Here is a 15,919-nt window from a genome sequence, read left to right on the forward strand (position 1 = left end):
CCCCCCCCCTTCCCCAATAGGAGATCCGCCGGTTGCATCGGTACGTCACCTTCGCCATACAGGACATCAACAACATCCTCGATTTCCAGTGGGATTCCTTCTTGCAAGGGCAGAAGCAGCAGAAGTGAGTAGTTGTCCCTATGTTTGCACTGCACAACCGAGCCGCGCCGGGGCCATCTCCGAGTCAGCCCGGCACAGCTCAGTCGGGAGGCGCCGGTGGTGTTTTTCCACTGCCGCTGACGTGGCACGCAATGAACGGGCCGAATAGCCCTGGCCCTGCTTGGCCCCGAGCCAGATTCACATGTTGTCTGAAGCCACATTCACAATTTTTTTTTCTGGCTCGGCCCAGAAAATAGCCAAGTGGCAAACCGCCCGATGCTGGCTTGGTTCGGATGTACCGGTCCAAAAGGGGAATTAGTTCCCTAGGTCTGCACTATGGCTACAACTCTGATGATGATGATGTCCTTTATCCAAGAGAGCTCCATACACGCGCTGAATAACACATTATCACAAAAGGCAGCTCGTGGCAAAATTAGTATCGATAGGCCCATATAGCCAGACCAAGGGTCCTTCAAGGTATTTTAGGTTCTGTGTTGATGCCCAACACTCGTAGAGGGTCCCTAAAGATTCTTGGCATTCTTTGTAAATGCTCGAGGCTCACGTAGCCAGAATAAGGCAACTCGGATTCTTACGTCTCTGGAGTTGATCTTTCCTGAAACACAAATTAACTAAGCATCCTTACGACTCGGACATAGGCACCAACCCCTGCAATTTAATTCCGTTTATACTCCGATAAATTGCTCCATCATGTTGCACCTCCAGATGTTTTGCATGGGGAAGCACAGTTTAAATAACATGATGATAATAATGATGGTACCACGATGATGCCCAGCTCGCCCTCGATGAACCTCGCCGCTCGTTTCCCCGTGTGCGCGCAGGAAGCTGATGGTCCCGGAACGCGAGGGCCTTTACCGTTGCCTGGCGAACAACCGCATGCTCCTGATGGACTACCTGAGCACCGTGAACAGCCTCTGCCAGCAGCTGCAAACCGTGCGGGCGCGCAAGCCGCTCTCCACGTGGGGTCGCGGCGGCGCCGTGCCCAGCCCGGCCAGGCAGGCTTTGCCCAGGTGAGATGATTGCACCAGCTGTGATATACTAGGTAGCAGTGTAGAAGCAGGAGTAGTGAGATGGAATAGTGGCAGAATCGGCTGGATTTCGTAGCAGTAGCAGTGGTCGTAACAGCAACGATTGCAATGGAGGTAGCAGTGCGAGGATTAGTAGTTGGAGTAGCCGTAGTAGCAATCGTAGCAACGGTGGTGGACGTAATAGAAGTTTTTCTCTGTGCTACCAAGTCAACACCTCGATTCATAGTGCCTGTCACGAATGGCTGTGGATGCTGCCAAGGACTTATATATCCAATCTCTACTTACCAATGAGAACCTCTGGATGTAAGAAGCTCAGGATACCTACTTCTGTAGGCCTGGGTTCAAAAACCAAAGTAACTGGTGGTCACAAACTATTTTTTCTTTTTTAACTTTAGGTATTTCTGTGATGTGAATAGATGAGATCCATCATAAAGGTTATTTTGGGTTAGATCACTTAGATTTCAATGTGTCGTTTAGCCATCACCACCCGACACAGCCCATTAGTAAGCTTTCTCACGTGAACAAAACGTGCCAATTAGTTACTGCTTCAGCACACCGCTTGTGTGTTGGAGAGTAAACCCACAACGTTCGCAATTTGAGTGATGTTTTGCTGGTGATTACAACCAGCTTTATCAGGTGATTTACCACAATTCTGGCAAATGGCCTGATATAGTTGCTTGTAATTGGCAGTCTCAGATGGTGGTGGGTTCACGAAACATGAATACTTATGCGATCTAACCCAAAAAAAACTTTATTATCAATTATATTGGTCTCGAATTGCATTGATGAGACTTTACTTGGACCAACAATTCAGCTGCAACATCTTTGGAATGTACATCACCCACTCGCTCACCATCTCACTCGCTCACAATCGGCTATATACATCAGACATGCTCAGGAGGCAGCGTGTGAGTTAGGATGGCTGGGGAATTGTTTGGCAGTGTCAGATTTGTTTTATTGAACCCTGTTCAAAAATCGCAGCAGAGAACGCGCGTACATGTCAGAAGGTTAATTCTAGATTTGAAGCGTTCGTGACTGCAATCATTCATATCTTAGGTTTTTTCGGTAAAGTCATGTAGGTAAAAAAAATATATAATAATTATAAAATAATAATAAATGAAAAATTTATAAATTAAATTGCGACGTTTCGGAGGCAACACAAGTCTCCGTCTTCAGGTGGGACCGTCACAGCTACATTTACTGTATCAGACAATATCTTAAATACTGGTTAAGGGGAGGGGGGAGGAGCTTATCTAAATGTGGCAGTCAGGGACTGGGAGGGTGAGGGGGGGGCTAGAAGGGAAGGTGCAGCTGATACACCTCCACAGGGATTTCGGCCGATGTTGGCTTCCAAAACCAAACAATAGCAGCACTGTTAAACGCGGTGGATGTCAACAACTCGGTAAAATAGTCAAATAAGATGGTACAAATATGCGATATGTCCAGGCTAATGTGCGCCCCAAACCGATCGCTGCCATTGTGTGCGCTCACAGCTGGGAGGATGACTTGAGGGCCTTGCGGGATGCGCTCAGCAGCACCCACATACAGTCGCCATCCGTGGCCCCCGGTAAGTACTCGGTTAAGGCGAGCACCGGTGCAGTTCCTCAACACATCCAACCTCGCCGTGTGCTCGCCCTCGCCTGCCTTTAACATCCCACCTTGAGCGACTTCCCTTCCCGTCTACCCCACTCCAGCAACCGTGGCCTCCTGTCAACACCTCCCATCACTGAGGGTGGAAGTGTGTGCTCTGCTTGCCAGGGTCTCTCACTGTCTGTGTCCTTGTCTCTCCATCTCTTGTGTCTCTGTTGGTTTAGCTTTCTTTCCGTGTCGCTCTATCTCTGTCACCTGCTATTGATGTCTCTGCCTGTCCCTATGTGCCTGTCTCTTTCTCAATGCTACCCGTCTCTGTACGTACCTTGGTATCTGCCCCTCCACCTCTGTCTCTTACCATCCTCACCAATTTCACGATCCTCCTATGGACTCACCGCCATCTACTTCTTCTCTCTCATATAGCACAGCTACCCTCTCCCTGTCCTTCATGTAAGCAACCAAGGCATTTAGCAAAAACCCGCAATCAACTTCCTTCTTTGCTGCCCCCGCAGTGTTGAACTACACCAGCCTTTGGTCGTGCGCATCTCTGACTTGTTGCACGGTGGAAGTCCAGGCTAGGAGGCCTTCCTCTTTTCCACCTGTAGCTGAAGTCACTTGACAAACATCGCCTGAACTTTTCCACGCGTTGGTGTCATTTTTTTCTGCTGCTGCTGCTTGTCCTCCAAGCCTCCTGCCCCCACCCCTCATCAACTCTCTTTCGTTACAAATCTCGAGTGTCGCCGTGAGAGTGAAGCGGCTCGCTTGGGGCTCACGCCCACCAACACCCTGCCTTGTCCCCCCCCCCCCTTCCGTGGACCTCTTAGGCGCCAGCTTCTCGGTCGCGCGTGTGGCGCAGCTGCGCAACTTCCTGAGCAAGAGAACGACCATCGTCGTCAGGTCGACTGCACCAGGTCAGTCGGTCAGGTCCGGTGCTCGATCGGGGAGCGGACGTCTATGAGGTTCACCTTGCGTTTCGCAAGGGAGGTGTCTTACTGTGTTGAATAGTGGTTTCTGGCCAATATCCACAGCGGCGGTGCGGGGGCTATTGTGGCCTGACACATCAGCAGAGGAAGTGGTAGTTGCAACAACACTATAAACATTCCTGGCCCCAGCAGAAGTACTAGTAGTAGCAACTTTTAGTATCATCATTAGTCACAGCGGTAGCAGGAGTAATCGCAGTAATAGTAGCAGCAGAAATATTAGTTGCAGCAATAATAGCATGAGCAATAGCGTTCGTACTAGCAACAGTAGCAGTATATACTGTAATAGTAGCAGTAGTTCCAGGAGCAATATAAGTAGCCTACGGAGTAATTTTAGCAGTACCTGCAGTAGAAGTATCATGTAGCAGCAGTTGTCTGGAGCTTCTGGTTTTGAGTACAGATGCATGCGGAGGTTGCTGGAAAATGTTTTAATGTACAAGGCAAACAACTTTAAGTGGAGTACAGGATGTTGGAGGAAAATGTTGTAGACGTTGCCAGGAAAAGGGGGTGAAGGTGGGTGTCGTACGTGTGTGGAATGGAGGTGGCCGGGTGCCTGAGACAGACTTTACAGTATCATCCAAGAGTTGGTAATCATCAACGAAAATGCCTAAAACCAGGCGGTGATGCTTGGTGGTTGTGTGCGAACTATGCAATAACAGCTGTGAGATTTGGCAGAAGGAGCCGATGGCAAAAATTTGGTGGCATCGATGGTGCTGGTCACGATGACCTTTCGACCTAAGTTGACTCAGCCGTGCGCGTACCTCTGCTGGACACAATTGACCATTAAGCACTTGTGCCTTCTCTGTGCGCCCCCCTACCCCACACGCACCCCTTCCCCGCCCCCCTCGCCCCACCACCTTCCGAACAGCCAACTTGTCAGGCTCGGCCTTCCTGTCGACGCGCCGCACCCAGGACCTGGACGCAGCCAGCTCCGTGTCGTCAGTGGTGTGCCGGCCCTGCCTGGACGAGCTTGACGTGGAGCAATTCGACGACGACGATGACGACGACGACGACGACGGGGAGGAATACGACGAAAACGACGACGACGGCGAGGACTCCGAATATGACGAGCAGATCTCTCGCGTCCGACCGTCGTTCCAAGCACCGCCGCCCCCTTCTGCCGCGCACCAGCCTCCCCCTCTCACCCAGCACGCACCGCTGCAGCGTACGGCGTCTGTGGCGCCGGCACGGGTGCCAGGTCTACCCGGCGCGAAGGGCGGCGGCGGCGGTGTCGCCACTGCTCCGAGCGCCACGCTCAAGTACGGCGCGCCGGGCATCGTGGGTGGCGAAGGATCCCACGAAATGCCAACCTTCGTGAACTCCAACAAGCCGGCCTCATCCGCCGCCCCTCCCTCGGGCCAAGGCCTCGGAGTCGGAATTCTGCTGCCCAGGCAGGCGGCGGCGGCCGCTGCCATCAGCCGCAATGCGGCCAGCAAGCCGGCGGGTGAGATGTGCCGAGCGAGTCACATGACTACGTTTCGTCCAGCCTGCAGCCACTTGAAGCCGAGCCAGTTTTAAACGTTCCACAATAAAATTGTTATCGTCCACTGCGAGCATATTCTTTGGTTCTTTCGGTAAAGTCACGTCGATAGAAAAATAAAAATAAAGTGAATAAAAAATAGAAGGAAAGAATATTAATTCCTGCAGTCATGAAAGTTTTAAGTCCAAATTCACTGCGAGCATGTTGACTGCACTTAAGGGTGTTACTAGAGAGGAATAGTTTCCACCTGGGAATGTTTGTTGCATGTGTTTCTCATTTCAGATTACATTCAGTTACTCCTGTCACTGCAAGTGCCTCATCAAATTAATTTTTTAAAGAATGTATTCGTCAGTTGCGCTCGTCGTCCATAGAAGCCTGTTGCACCTGTATTTGCGGGCTACGCCTCGGTTTCCCCGTAGTGTTTGCGAGCGCATGCGTCTATGTGCGTGTGTGAACGTGCGGTTCATGCGTTTTGTGTTTGTCTCTCAGTGACAAGCGCTCCGCTGACGGAGTCTACACTCAAGAACGTCCCGAAGGTGGTGAACGTCATGGACCTCTCGGTAATCCCTGCCGCTCTCGCTCCCAACGCCCCGAGGGTCGCCGCTGCGTTTGCTCCCACCCCTCCACCATCCTGTCCAGAATAGCAAATTCTATTTACTATTCATTTAATTCGATTGATTTCCATTCCGTAATTCTCCGCGTCTTTGGTTTCTTCCATCGAGTGACGTAATCTAAAAGATTGCCGTCGCAATTCTTTGGGGAGACCTTCATCCAGCAATAGATAGACCAGAACCGCCGATTCACTCCGCAAATCCTCATTGTTTGCAAGGGGATAGGGCCGCCATCATTACGGGTTTCAAATCCCCCCTCCGTGCACAGCTCCTAAAGAAACACGGGGTCACGGGGCTGCCACCTCACGGGCAGAGGAGGAGAGGGAGTGGACGCTGGCGTTGACGTAGTGTCACTCAAAGGCGGCATGCCTGAAAGTCGTGTGCCTGTGACTTTTTAAACCATTATATAAACCATTATTTATACCATTAATGAAGCTTCAATCTCAAGTCGGAGCCTGGGATGACCGACTCTCTTGTAAATGTATAGAACAGCTTCCCTGTGTGTTTTGGTGTCTTTTCCATGGTACATGTAATTATGTTGCCCAGCGCTACTCATGTATAACATCTCAAAGTAGTACTTTTCAATACTCTTTAAGCAGAGGATGTTGTGGTGTGCATTCTCTGGTTGTTTGAGGCATTGATCGATGTCTTTGATTTTTTTGGCAGACATTTGGAGCGAAACCTACAACTAACGTGGTCACCAGCACAGGTAAAGTGTTTCGCAAGTCTTCCGCAGAACACCCGCAGATCAGCGGCACCGCGGTTAGGTTCAAATCCCAGTCCCGTGCTGGAGTGGGGAAGGGGGCGAGGAGGTCCGTCGTGGTCGGCACCGTGGGAATGTAGAATTTCCATCGACGCTGGCTCTGCACCGTTGGTGGAGGCTGGCGTCACGGCACGCTGGATGGCCCACATTGACGCCTTGCGTTAGATCGACGAGTACACGGCCATGTGCAACGTATATACACGTTGCACACGATCGTGGGAACATCCCACAAAGTTGTTCCAATCATCACAGGGCATATTTGTGCGTGGCGCGCATGCAGCAGACGTGTAGGTTAACTTCAGATTGATGGCGTGTTTTCCATTAAGTCATTTAGGACTCATTTGCAAGTCTTATTTTGCCTGAGGCCCATTGAGCGAATTAGATATTTTTCAACGGTGATCCAGCCAAAGTGGCAATCATGTTACATGGGAAGGAATGGTTTTCAGGGCTTCAGGTGGGACGCCACGGTGGCGAGATGTTAAATACTTCGCCTGGTATACAGGAGGTCGTGAGTTCTATCCTGACCCTGACGCCTGCTGTATATTTGGAGTTTGCATGTTCTCCCCGTGGTCGTGTGGATATTTCTCTGTGTCCTCCGTTTTTTCCCTCCACATTTAGAATCAAAATGCTTTTAGAGTATTTGGCTGATATAAATGTCCACGTGATAAGGCACTTCGTTTAGCTATCACTTGTCACCAGATCGCTTCTGAAAAGGAGCTGTGTAGCTCGGTTATCCTTACCTGGTAAGATAAAACATTGTTTAAATCGTTTAGTTTCACAGAGTAAAGCGGGTCAATTTTATACACATGGACAATAAAGAGCCATCACCATGTACAATATAAATCTAGTAATCTGAACTAATGCATGGCACTTGGCCATGTGTGCTGGGTACGTCTGCCTGTTCCAACACGTCTGGTCAGTGTGGAAGAGTTGGCCAATAATGTTCTCGAGAGGAGCTCTCCGGAGTTCCCTCTGTGTGAGGCACTTCCACGTGCAGTGGTACGGGAAAAAAGACGGCAAGGCTGGACCTTCACCAATACCGTCAGCAGGGTGGCAGGTTGTTGCACATACGTATGTTGAACTTCTGCCAGTCGCTTTCGCGTTGCGTCTCCCCTCAACCCGTTCTGCCGTCTGCCGCCACAGTTCCCGCCAACAAGACCGTGGCCCCCAAACCCAGCGGCGGCGTCGGCGGCTCCAGCACCGCCGCGTTCTCCTTCGCGTCCCACTCGGCCTTCTCCGGGGGAAGCCCCTTCTCGTTCTCCACCGCCTCTGATGGCGCCGCGCCCACGGGGGGCAAGACGGCGACGACGGCGCCTTCGACGGAGGCCGCTGCCCCGCCGCAGCCTTCGTCGCAGGCCCCAGGAAGGGCCCCGGGTGGCGACGCCTCCTTCGGGCAGTTCTTCGACATCCTGAAGACGGCGAACTGGAACCCTGGCGAGCCCGGCAAGACGCACCCCGGGGCTCCCTTCTCCCTGGCGTCGGCGAGCAACGGACGTTCGCTCTTTGGCCAGCCGGCGCCCACCACGACCGCCACCACCACGGCTGCCAACGCCGCCAGTGCTGGAAAAGCCGCGGCGTTCTCCTTCAGTCTGCCGGTGACCACCGCCGCCCCCACCCCCACCGGCGCTGCCGTGGCTGCCACGCAGGGGCCTTCCCTTCCGTCCGCTTCAGCAGCTGTCGCACCGCCGCCACCGCCGCCAAACACTCTTTTAGTTGGTGACACGTCGCCACAAACTGTTCCTGTGGCTAGCAAAGCGCCAGTGTCATCGGCCGTGCCCGTGCCGTCGAGTGCCGGCGATGCCGCCCCGGCGTCGTCATTCGTCACAACCGCGGTCACCGCCGCCGCGGTCACCGCCGCTGCTGCCGAGGAGCCTCCCTCTGCCGCCCTGGTTCCCAGCGCGATGCCCGGGGCTGAGACACCGTCTCAACCGCCGCCAGCTCGCGCGCCGCAGCAGGAGACGCAGGATCCGGCGGGGGTGGCTGTGGTCGGTAGCGAGCGGCCGACGGCGGCCATGACGGCGCAGGTGTTTAGTTTTTGTATGCCCCCGGCATCCGCTTCCACCCCGGCCCCCGGCACGGTGGCTCAGCCCACGGCGACCAGCGCCGTCGCACCGGAAGCGCCTTCGGCCGCGCCAGCGCCGGCAGGAACGGCGACCGCCACCGCCGCCGCCGTCCCCACAGGCGCCGCCTTCGGCGTTCCGTCGGCCTTTGGGCAGCCGCCCAGCACGGGCGTGGGGACCTTCGCCACGTCCACCCCGCTCGCGACACCGCAGCCCCAACAGCAGCAGCAGCCGCAGGAAGCGGCGGGGGCGCCCGCAGCCGCATCGACGACGCCGGCCTTCGGCTTCGGACAGCCATCGGGGGAGGCGTTTGGGGTCGCCCCGGCATTTGGCGTGGCCGCCCCCACCTCGGCGCCCGCGGCCGCCACGGCGACGGCCCCGACGGGCGCACCCCCGGCAACGTCCGCCGGCCCATTTGCCGGGACGACACCGCCGGTGTTTGGTGCGACTTCTGGATCCGGAGTTGGCCTTTTCGGTGGTGGCACAGGCTCGACTGCCGGAGGGTTTTTTGGACAGCCGAGCGCGGGCGTTGGTGGCGCTGGCAGCGCGTTTGGGCAGGCGGCACCGGCTGCTGCTGCTCCTGTAAGCGGTGCGACGACCGGGACGGTGGCGACCACCGGCTTTGGATTTGGCTCCACTTCCGGTGCGGATCGGTGCACGAGTGCGATTATCACAAACACACACTAACATTTAAACTAAACTATTAACCAGGTCAGACACACCGAGTTACATAGCTCTTTTACAGAAGCGACCTGGCCACAAATGATAGCTCAACAAAGTTGCCTATCATTTGGAAATGTATAGTGGCCAAATACTCTAAACGCATGTTTCTAAATGTGGAGGGTAAAACCAGAGGACCCGGAGAAAAATCCATGCGACCATGGGGAGAACATGCAAATTCCAAATATAGAGCAGGCCTCCTCTGTATAGAGCAGCCTACTGTATACCAGGCGAGGTAGTTAACATCTCCTAGCCACCATGGCGCTTCCTCAGCAGAATGGGGAGGGAGAAGAGCCTTCAAGGCCACGAGAGAAAAAGTCCAAGCACAGACTTGTAGAGAGATGCGTAGAGGCAGAAAGTAAAAAGAGACGGACCGAGCGAAATATGGAGATGTGCAGAGAGTGACGCGATGAGAAACCGAGGTGCGTTAGAAAGAGTGGGAAAGACAGAAACCTTGAGAGACACGGAGAAAGCCATGGAGATAGACACATGGAGAGGTGCACAGAGTCGGATAGAATTGGAGAGTCTTGGACAAAGACAAAGGAGAAGAAAACCCCATGTAACAGAAGAGGGCAGAGATGTATAGAGAGAGAGACTGTGAATGACAGACAGAGAAATGTGGAGAGAGACAGACAGATGTTGATAAGAGACAGTGATAAGAGGGGACACTGATCGATAAGGAGCAATACGGAGACAAAGGGTGATAATTGCCCTTCGACAGTAGGTGGTGCTCATCGTTTTACTTGCCCGACGATCATTCCGCGGAACTGTAATGAACCAATTAAGGTGAAAAGCTAAAGAGAAATATAACTTCTAGCAAAAGTTGTTGATGAAGTGGCATTTCCTTGCTGATGAGACTGACGTTGAGGCCGTTTGCTTTGCTTAAACGCCGCAGGGGAACGTGAGCGCGGAAGTCGTATACTTCACTTTGGTCTCGTGGGTGTTGCGTAGGCAGTACGTAAGTACAGATCGCGTTGCCTCGTGTGCTCCTCTCTAGGCTTTGGATCGCAGTCCTCGTCGGCGCCTGCCTTCGGACAGCCAGCAGCGGGTGGTGGAGGGGCCTTTGGGCAGGTGAGAGACACCGTGGGTGCACTGGAACTTCCCAATTACTGAAGGCCAAATAAAGACAAATGCGAGGTTGTTGATAGAAACATCCAGACCTAAAAAGGGGCCCAAACCAAGACGCGTTGTAGGACCACCCTAGGATTCGGTGCAAACACCCCGTGGCACACAAAGCCTCACTCAGTCAACTTCTCAAATGTCCTGGGTCGATGCCTCCAAAGCGCTTGCTTCTTGTGTACCCATAAACTGTCCTGCGAGCCCCTGCCAGCGTCTAGGTTTTATGTTTCATTTAGAATCAATTCGCGTTTAGAGTAGTTGGCTACAATAAATGTCCATGTGATAAGCCACTTCGTTGAGCTATCATTTCTGGCCAGGTCGATTAAGAAAAAGAGCTCTAGAGCTCAGTGGGTCTTACTTGCTCAAATAAATAATTGTTTTTAATAATTAACAAAAGTTCTCAGTTTTAATAACGTTTACAAGTAGATACCACCTTGGTCGTTTCATTATACCTAATTGCATTAAACTAATTATGGGCCATTTCGTCGTTAAGAACACTTTTATATGATCACTCCTGTGCAATTTAAATCCGACAGCCGCGTCACTATCACCGCAAAGCGGGGGCAGAAGGCTGAGGTTTAGAAACCTTAAATCGTTTTGTTTATTTGTAAACTAAATAGAACAAATGAGACTCCACGAGCATGGCAACCGCATAGCATCCAAGCGCACAGGGTCCCTAAATTCCATGCAACAGAATACAGGGGTCGGAAACCAAATTAACAAGAAGAGCCATATTTTTCCGAATTCGGTAAAAAAAATATTTCAAGAGGCGCAATGCACTGCGTGGTGAATACGAGACGAAGGGACCTTAATAAATAACTTTCACGAAGCCGTCCTTAAAAGAGCCGCAGGTTGCCGACTCCAGGGGGGGAGTACTCACACGCACACTTGGCATCAGCAGCAGCTCTGATTGGTAGCCCCACATGACCACACCCCACGTGAACACCACCATCACGTCCCGAGAGAGGTCACAGGTGTATGCTTACCGCAAGTTTGAAACCGCTGTCCTAAGTCATTACGCGCGGTGACTATTCTTGGTTTTCCCACTTGAGATCAGCAGCGACGACGATGATAATAATCGCGATGGTGATGGTTACCCCAAGGTTGTTGACAATCATTCGGATGCCGATAAGGACGGCGATGGTTGTGATGATGATGGAGTGGCCCGGATGCCCCGTCTCATTGTAACTTTTGTCGTTCTCCGGTCCGTCATTGTCATCCCCGTGCCTCCAGCCGGCAGCGGGCAGTGCGGGATCGCTATTCGGCGGCACCGGCGGGAGTGGCTTCTTCAGCGGCCTGGGCAGCAAGCCAAGCCAGGAGGCGGCCAACAAGAACCCTTTCGGACAGACGAGCGCGGGAGGCCTCTTCGCAGGCAGCAGCAGTGAGTCGTGGTGACGAAATGTTAACTCCCTCGCCTGGTATGCAGGAGGTCCTAGGTTCGATGTTGACCCCGACGCCTGCTGCTGTATGTTTGGAGTTTGCATGTTTTTCTCTCCCCGTGGTCGCGTGAATTTTTCTCTGGGGCCTCTGGTTTTTCACTCCACATTTATAAACACTCGTTTATAGTATTTAGCTGCTATAAACTTCCACGTGATAAGCCATTTCTTTGAGCTATTATTTGTGATAGCCAGGTCACTTCTGAAAAACAACTATATAACTCAGTGGGCCTTACCTGGTAAAGTAAAATAGTTCGAGTCCGGCCAGCAATCGGAGTGAGCTGTGGTGGTGCCGTCAATGTTAGGTTTGCAAGACACAGTAAAGCCCTTGAAGCTTGACTATAATTCGGGGAGGGAGAATATTTCTGGTTGTGGGTGATGTATAGCATACTGCAAGTATTGAAATATTTCATAATTACTTTATATTTTAATAGTCTTAAGTCAAAGTAGATTTCCTGCTGAAATGAACATTGAGGTGGTCACATTTCCCATTTACGGCCCTGTGCCGCTGGTGAAAACGTCACGTTCCTATGGCACGGGTGAGTCTATCTACAGGGCAACCACTGTTGACTTCCCTACAGAGTGGTGCTTCATTTATCGACCCTAGAGAGATGATGGATCAGGTCTAACTTCCAACCACAATGTGAACTCGGCAACCTTGCGACTGCGAGGAGCTCACTCGACCGCCGAACCACCTAGCAGGATTGTAACGTAACGCAGAACTATTTATTTGTTGTTTTATTATATTTTTTAATATATATAAAAAAATTACGTTAAATATTTGTAAGCAAAATTAAAAAAATTGTTATTTACGCAAAATATTTTTACGCAAAAGATTTTGTACATGTTTATATTTCTAATTTATTTTGTTGTATTTATTATTATACTTATATTAAAATGTATGCTTTTTTAAGCTATTTTTTATACAATTGTTTATTCAACGCTTAATAGGATAATAATATGAAGCAAAACTTTACAATTTTGGCCTGGAAAAGAAAATTACATTTGCTCAGTTTAATTCACATCGCAATTACTGTGATGGGTTACAAATATTTATTTTAATTTGTAAAAAATAAATCTTAAAAATAAAAACCAGGGCACACCTCATAGATCAGAGGGCATGCAAGCGAACGAGTTCACCAGATTCCAAACAACAGATAGGTATCTGGCTTTAGAATTGGTAGTGCACGCTGGTGTGTCGTCTCCTCCCACTCACAGATTTCCGCAGGAACGGTGTTTAAGGGGCTTAGTTTGCTTTCTTAAAGAAATGCTGCTGGATAACATGAGTCTGGAAGGCCAAGTGGATATTGAACTGAAAATGTTTTAATTTTACGCAGAGACCCATCCTGACTAATCCTAAAACTGATTCTTATTTGTCTTGTTTTGTTTTTATTTCTCCATCTCACGTGATAATTTACCTATAAGTTGTACATTACAGATTCCTAAATTAACGATTTCACGCGTGCATCGTGATCTTGGCACTGTCGTGTGACCCATCCCACGCATTTACTCCACCCCACACCCCACCTCTGCCCATCTCGAACCACCCCTGCCCATCTCCCTCCGCAGACCCCCCGAGTCTGTTCGGGGCATCGGCCCCCGCATTTTGTTCCCCTGCGTCGGGGACCGGCGGCTTTGGTGAGCAGAAGCCGGCGGGGGCCGGAGGGACGTTCACCGGCGGTGCCAGTGTGGCAGCGCAGGGCTTCGGTGCCATCAGCAGCCCCTGCAAGACGCCAGGTGACCAGCGATCGCCTCCTCGTGTTCGTTCACGCTCACGCTTGCAGATCGACCCGCTGCCCCACGCTGCTCGTATCGGGGCGGTTTTTGGCCAACCGTCGCACAAAGACGGTCGGGGCATCGCGCGCTTTCAGACGTGTCTTCTGTGGCCGTCTGGAACGCTCCGCCTTCCGATATTAGGAAACCACTGGAGCTGCGCACTTTTCAAGCATCTAGATTGACAAACTCATTTCTTTAGAACTGCTTTTTGTGTTTAGATTGTTGTCCTTCCTCCGCACCTCCGATTAGCACGGTTGGCTACGTACGGTGTGGAAAAAGTTCAACGTACATAAGTGTGAACGGGTCCTGGGCCTCCCGTGGATTGACATGGCACTAAATGAGTACCGGGGTACAGTGTGCAAACATCGGCGCAAAGGAGGCGACAGAGGGGCATGGTCCTGGCTCCGCTGCCACTTCGTGCGCCGTGCCGGCCTTAATAGGTGCTCGCTGACACCACTTTGCTCCAACCGTCTCTACAAGCGAAATATTTGTTGGTGAATGTGCGTGTGTTGTGCGTGCGTTGTGTGTGTTGTGCGTGCGTTGTGTGTGTTGTGCGTGCGTTGTGTGTGTTGTGCGTGCGTTGTGTGTGTTGTGCGTGCGTTGTGTGTGTTGTGCGTGCGTTGTGTGTGTTGTGCGTGTGTCGCGCGTCAGGCTTTGGGGGACCGCCAGCCTTCGGGAGCCCCCCGTCGTTTGGGGGGAGTCCCGCGTTTGGGGCAGCGCCGGCGTTCGGGGCGGTGCCGGCGTTCGGGAGCCCGGTGCAGGCCGGGGTAGCGCCCTCGGCGCCCTCCAAGGTGTTCGGCGAAGGCACCGTCGCGGCGTCATCCGGCAGCTTCGGGTACTGCAGCCGCAGAGCAGCAATACAACCGTCCCCAGCACCACCAGCAGCATCACCACCACCAGCACTGTCATCACTACCAGCACTATCACTATCATCACTACCACCACTATCATCACTACCACCACTGTCATCACTACCAGCACTGTCATCACTACCAGCACTGTCATCACTATCATCACTACCAGCACTGTCATCACTACCAGCACTGTCATCACTATCATCACTACCACCACTGTCATCACTACCAGCACTGTCATCACTATCATCACTACCATCACTACCACCACCAGCACTGTCATCACTACCACCACTATCATCACCACCAGCACCACTATCATCACTACCAGCACTGTCATCACTACCAGCACCACTATCATCACTACCAGCACCACTGTCATCACTACCACCACCACCACTATCATCACTACCAGCACCACTGTCATCACTACCACCACCACCACTATCATCACTACCAGCACCACTGTCATCACTACCACCACCACTGTCATCATCACCACCACCAGCAGCATCATCACTACCACCACCAGCACCACTGTCATCACTACCACCACCACCACTATCATCACTACCAGCACCACCACTATCATCACTACCACCACCACTATCATCACTACCAGCACCACTGTCATCACTACCACCACCACCACTATCATCACTACCAGCACCACTGTCATCACTACCACCACCACTGTCATCATCACCACCACCAGCATCATCACTACCAGCACCACCACTGTCATCACTACCAGCACCACTGTCATCATCACCACCACCAGCATCATCACTACCACCACCACCACTATCATCACTACCAGCACCACCACTATCATCACTACCACCACCACTATCATCACTACCAGCACCACTGTCATCACTACCACCACCACCACTATCATCACTACCAGCACCACTGTCATCACTACCACCACCACTGTCATCATCACCACCACCAGCATCATCACTACCAGCACCACCACTGTCATCACTACCACCACCACTGTCATCATCACCACCAGCAGCATCATCACCACCAGCACCACTGTCATCACTACCACCAGCAGCACCACCAGCACTATCATCATCACCACCAGCACCACTATCATCACTACCACCACTATCATCACTACCACCACTATCATCACTACCACCACTGTCATCACCACCACCACTGTCATCACTACCACCACTGTCATCACTACCACCACCACCAGCACTATCATCATCACTACCACCACCACTGTCATCACTACCACCACCACCACTGTCATCACTACCACCACCACCACTGTCATCACTACCACCACCACCACTGTCATCACTACCACCACCACTGTCATCACTACCACCACCACTGTCATCACTACCACCACCACCACTGTC

The 15,919-nt window shown here is 52.0% G+C and overlaps 1 protein-coding gene across 2 annotated transcripts in view; it reads left to right on the top strand.

The window, feature by feature from the left end:
* NUP214 (nucleoporin 214) overlaps positions 1-15,919 on the top strand; it is a 50,857-nt gene that overhangs the window by 26,845 nt on the left and 8,093 nt on the right. For both annotated transcript variants that reach the window (XM_061571740.1, XM_061571741.1), the window contains exons 19-30: positions 21-124; positions 939-1,127; positions 2,639-2,712; positions 3,560-3,646; positions 4,584-5,159; positions 5,685-5,755; positions 6,473-6,515; positions 7,713-9,272; positions 10,347-10,420; positions 11,702-11,849; positions 13,474-13,641; positions 14,332-14,515. In XM_061571740.1, the coding sequence (XP_061427724.1) occupies positions 21-124; positions 939-1,127; positions 2,639-2,712; positions 3,560-3,646; positions 4,584-5,159; positions 5,685-5,755; positions 6,473-6,515; positions 7,713-9,272; positions 10,347-10,420; positions 11,702-11,849; positions 13,474-13,641; positions 14,332-14,515 (3,278 nt within the window). The remainder of the gene's footprint in view (positions 1-20; positions 125-938; positions 1,128-2,638; positions 2,713-3,559; positions 3,647-4,583; positions 5,160-5,684; positions 5,756-6,472; positions 6,516-7,712; positions 9,273-10,346; positions 10,421-11,701; positions 11,850-13,473; positions 13,642-14,331; positions 14,516-15,919) is intronic.

This window comes from Lethenteron reissneri, chromosome 48 (assembly GCF_015708825.2).
Source record: "Lethenteron reissneri isolate LAM-NWPU_2019-01 chromosome 48, ASM1570882v1, whole genome shotgun sequence".
Lineage (NCBI taxonomy): Eukaryota > Metazoa > Chordata > Hyperoartia > Petromyzontiformes > Petromyzontidae > Lethenteron > Lethenteron reissneri.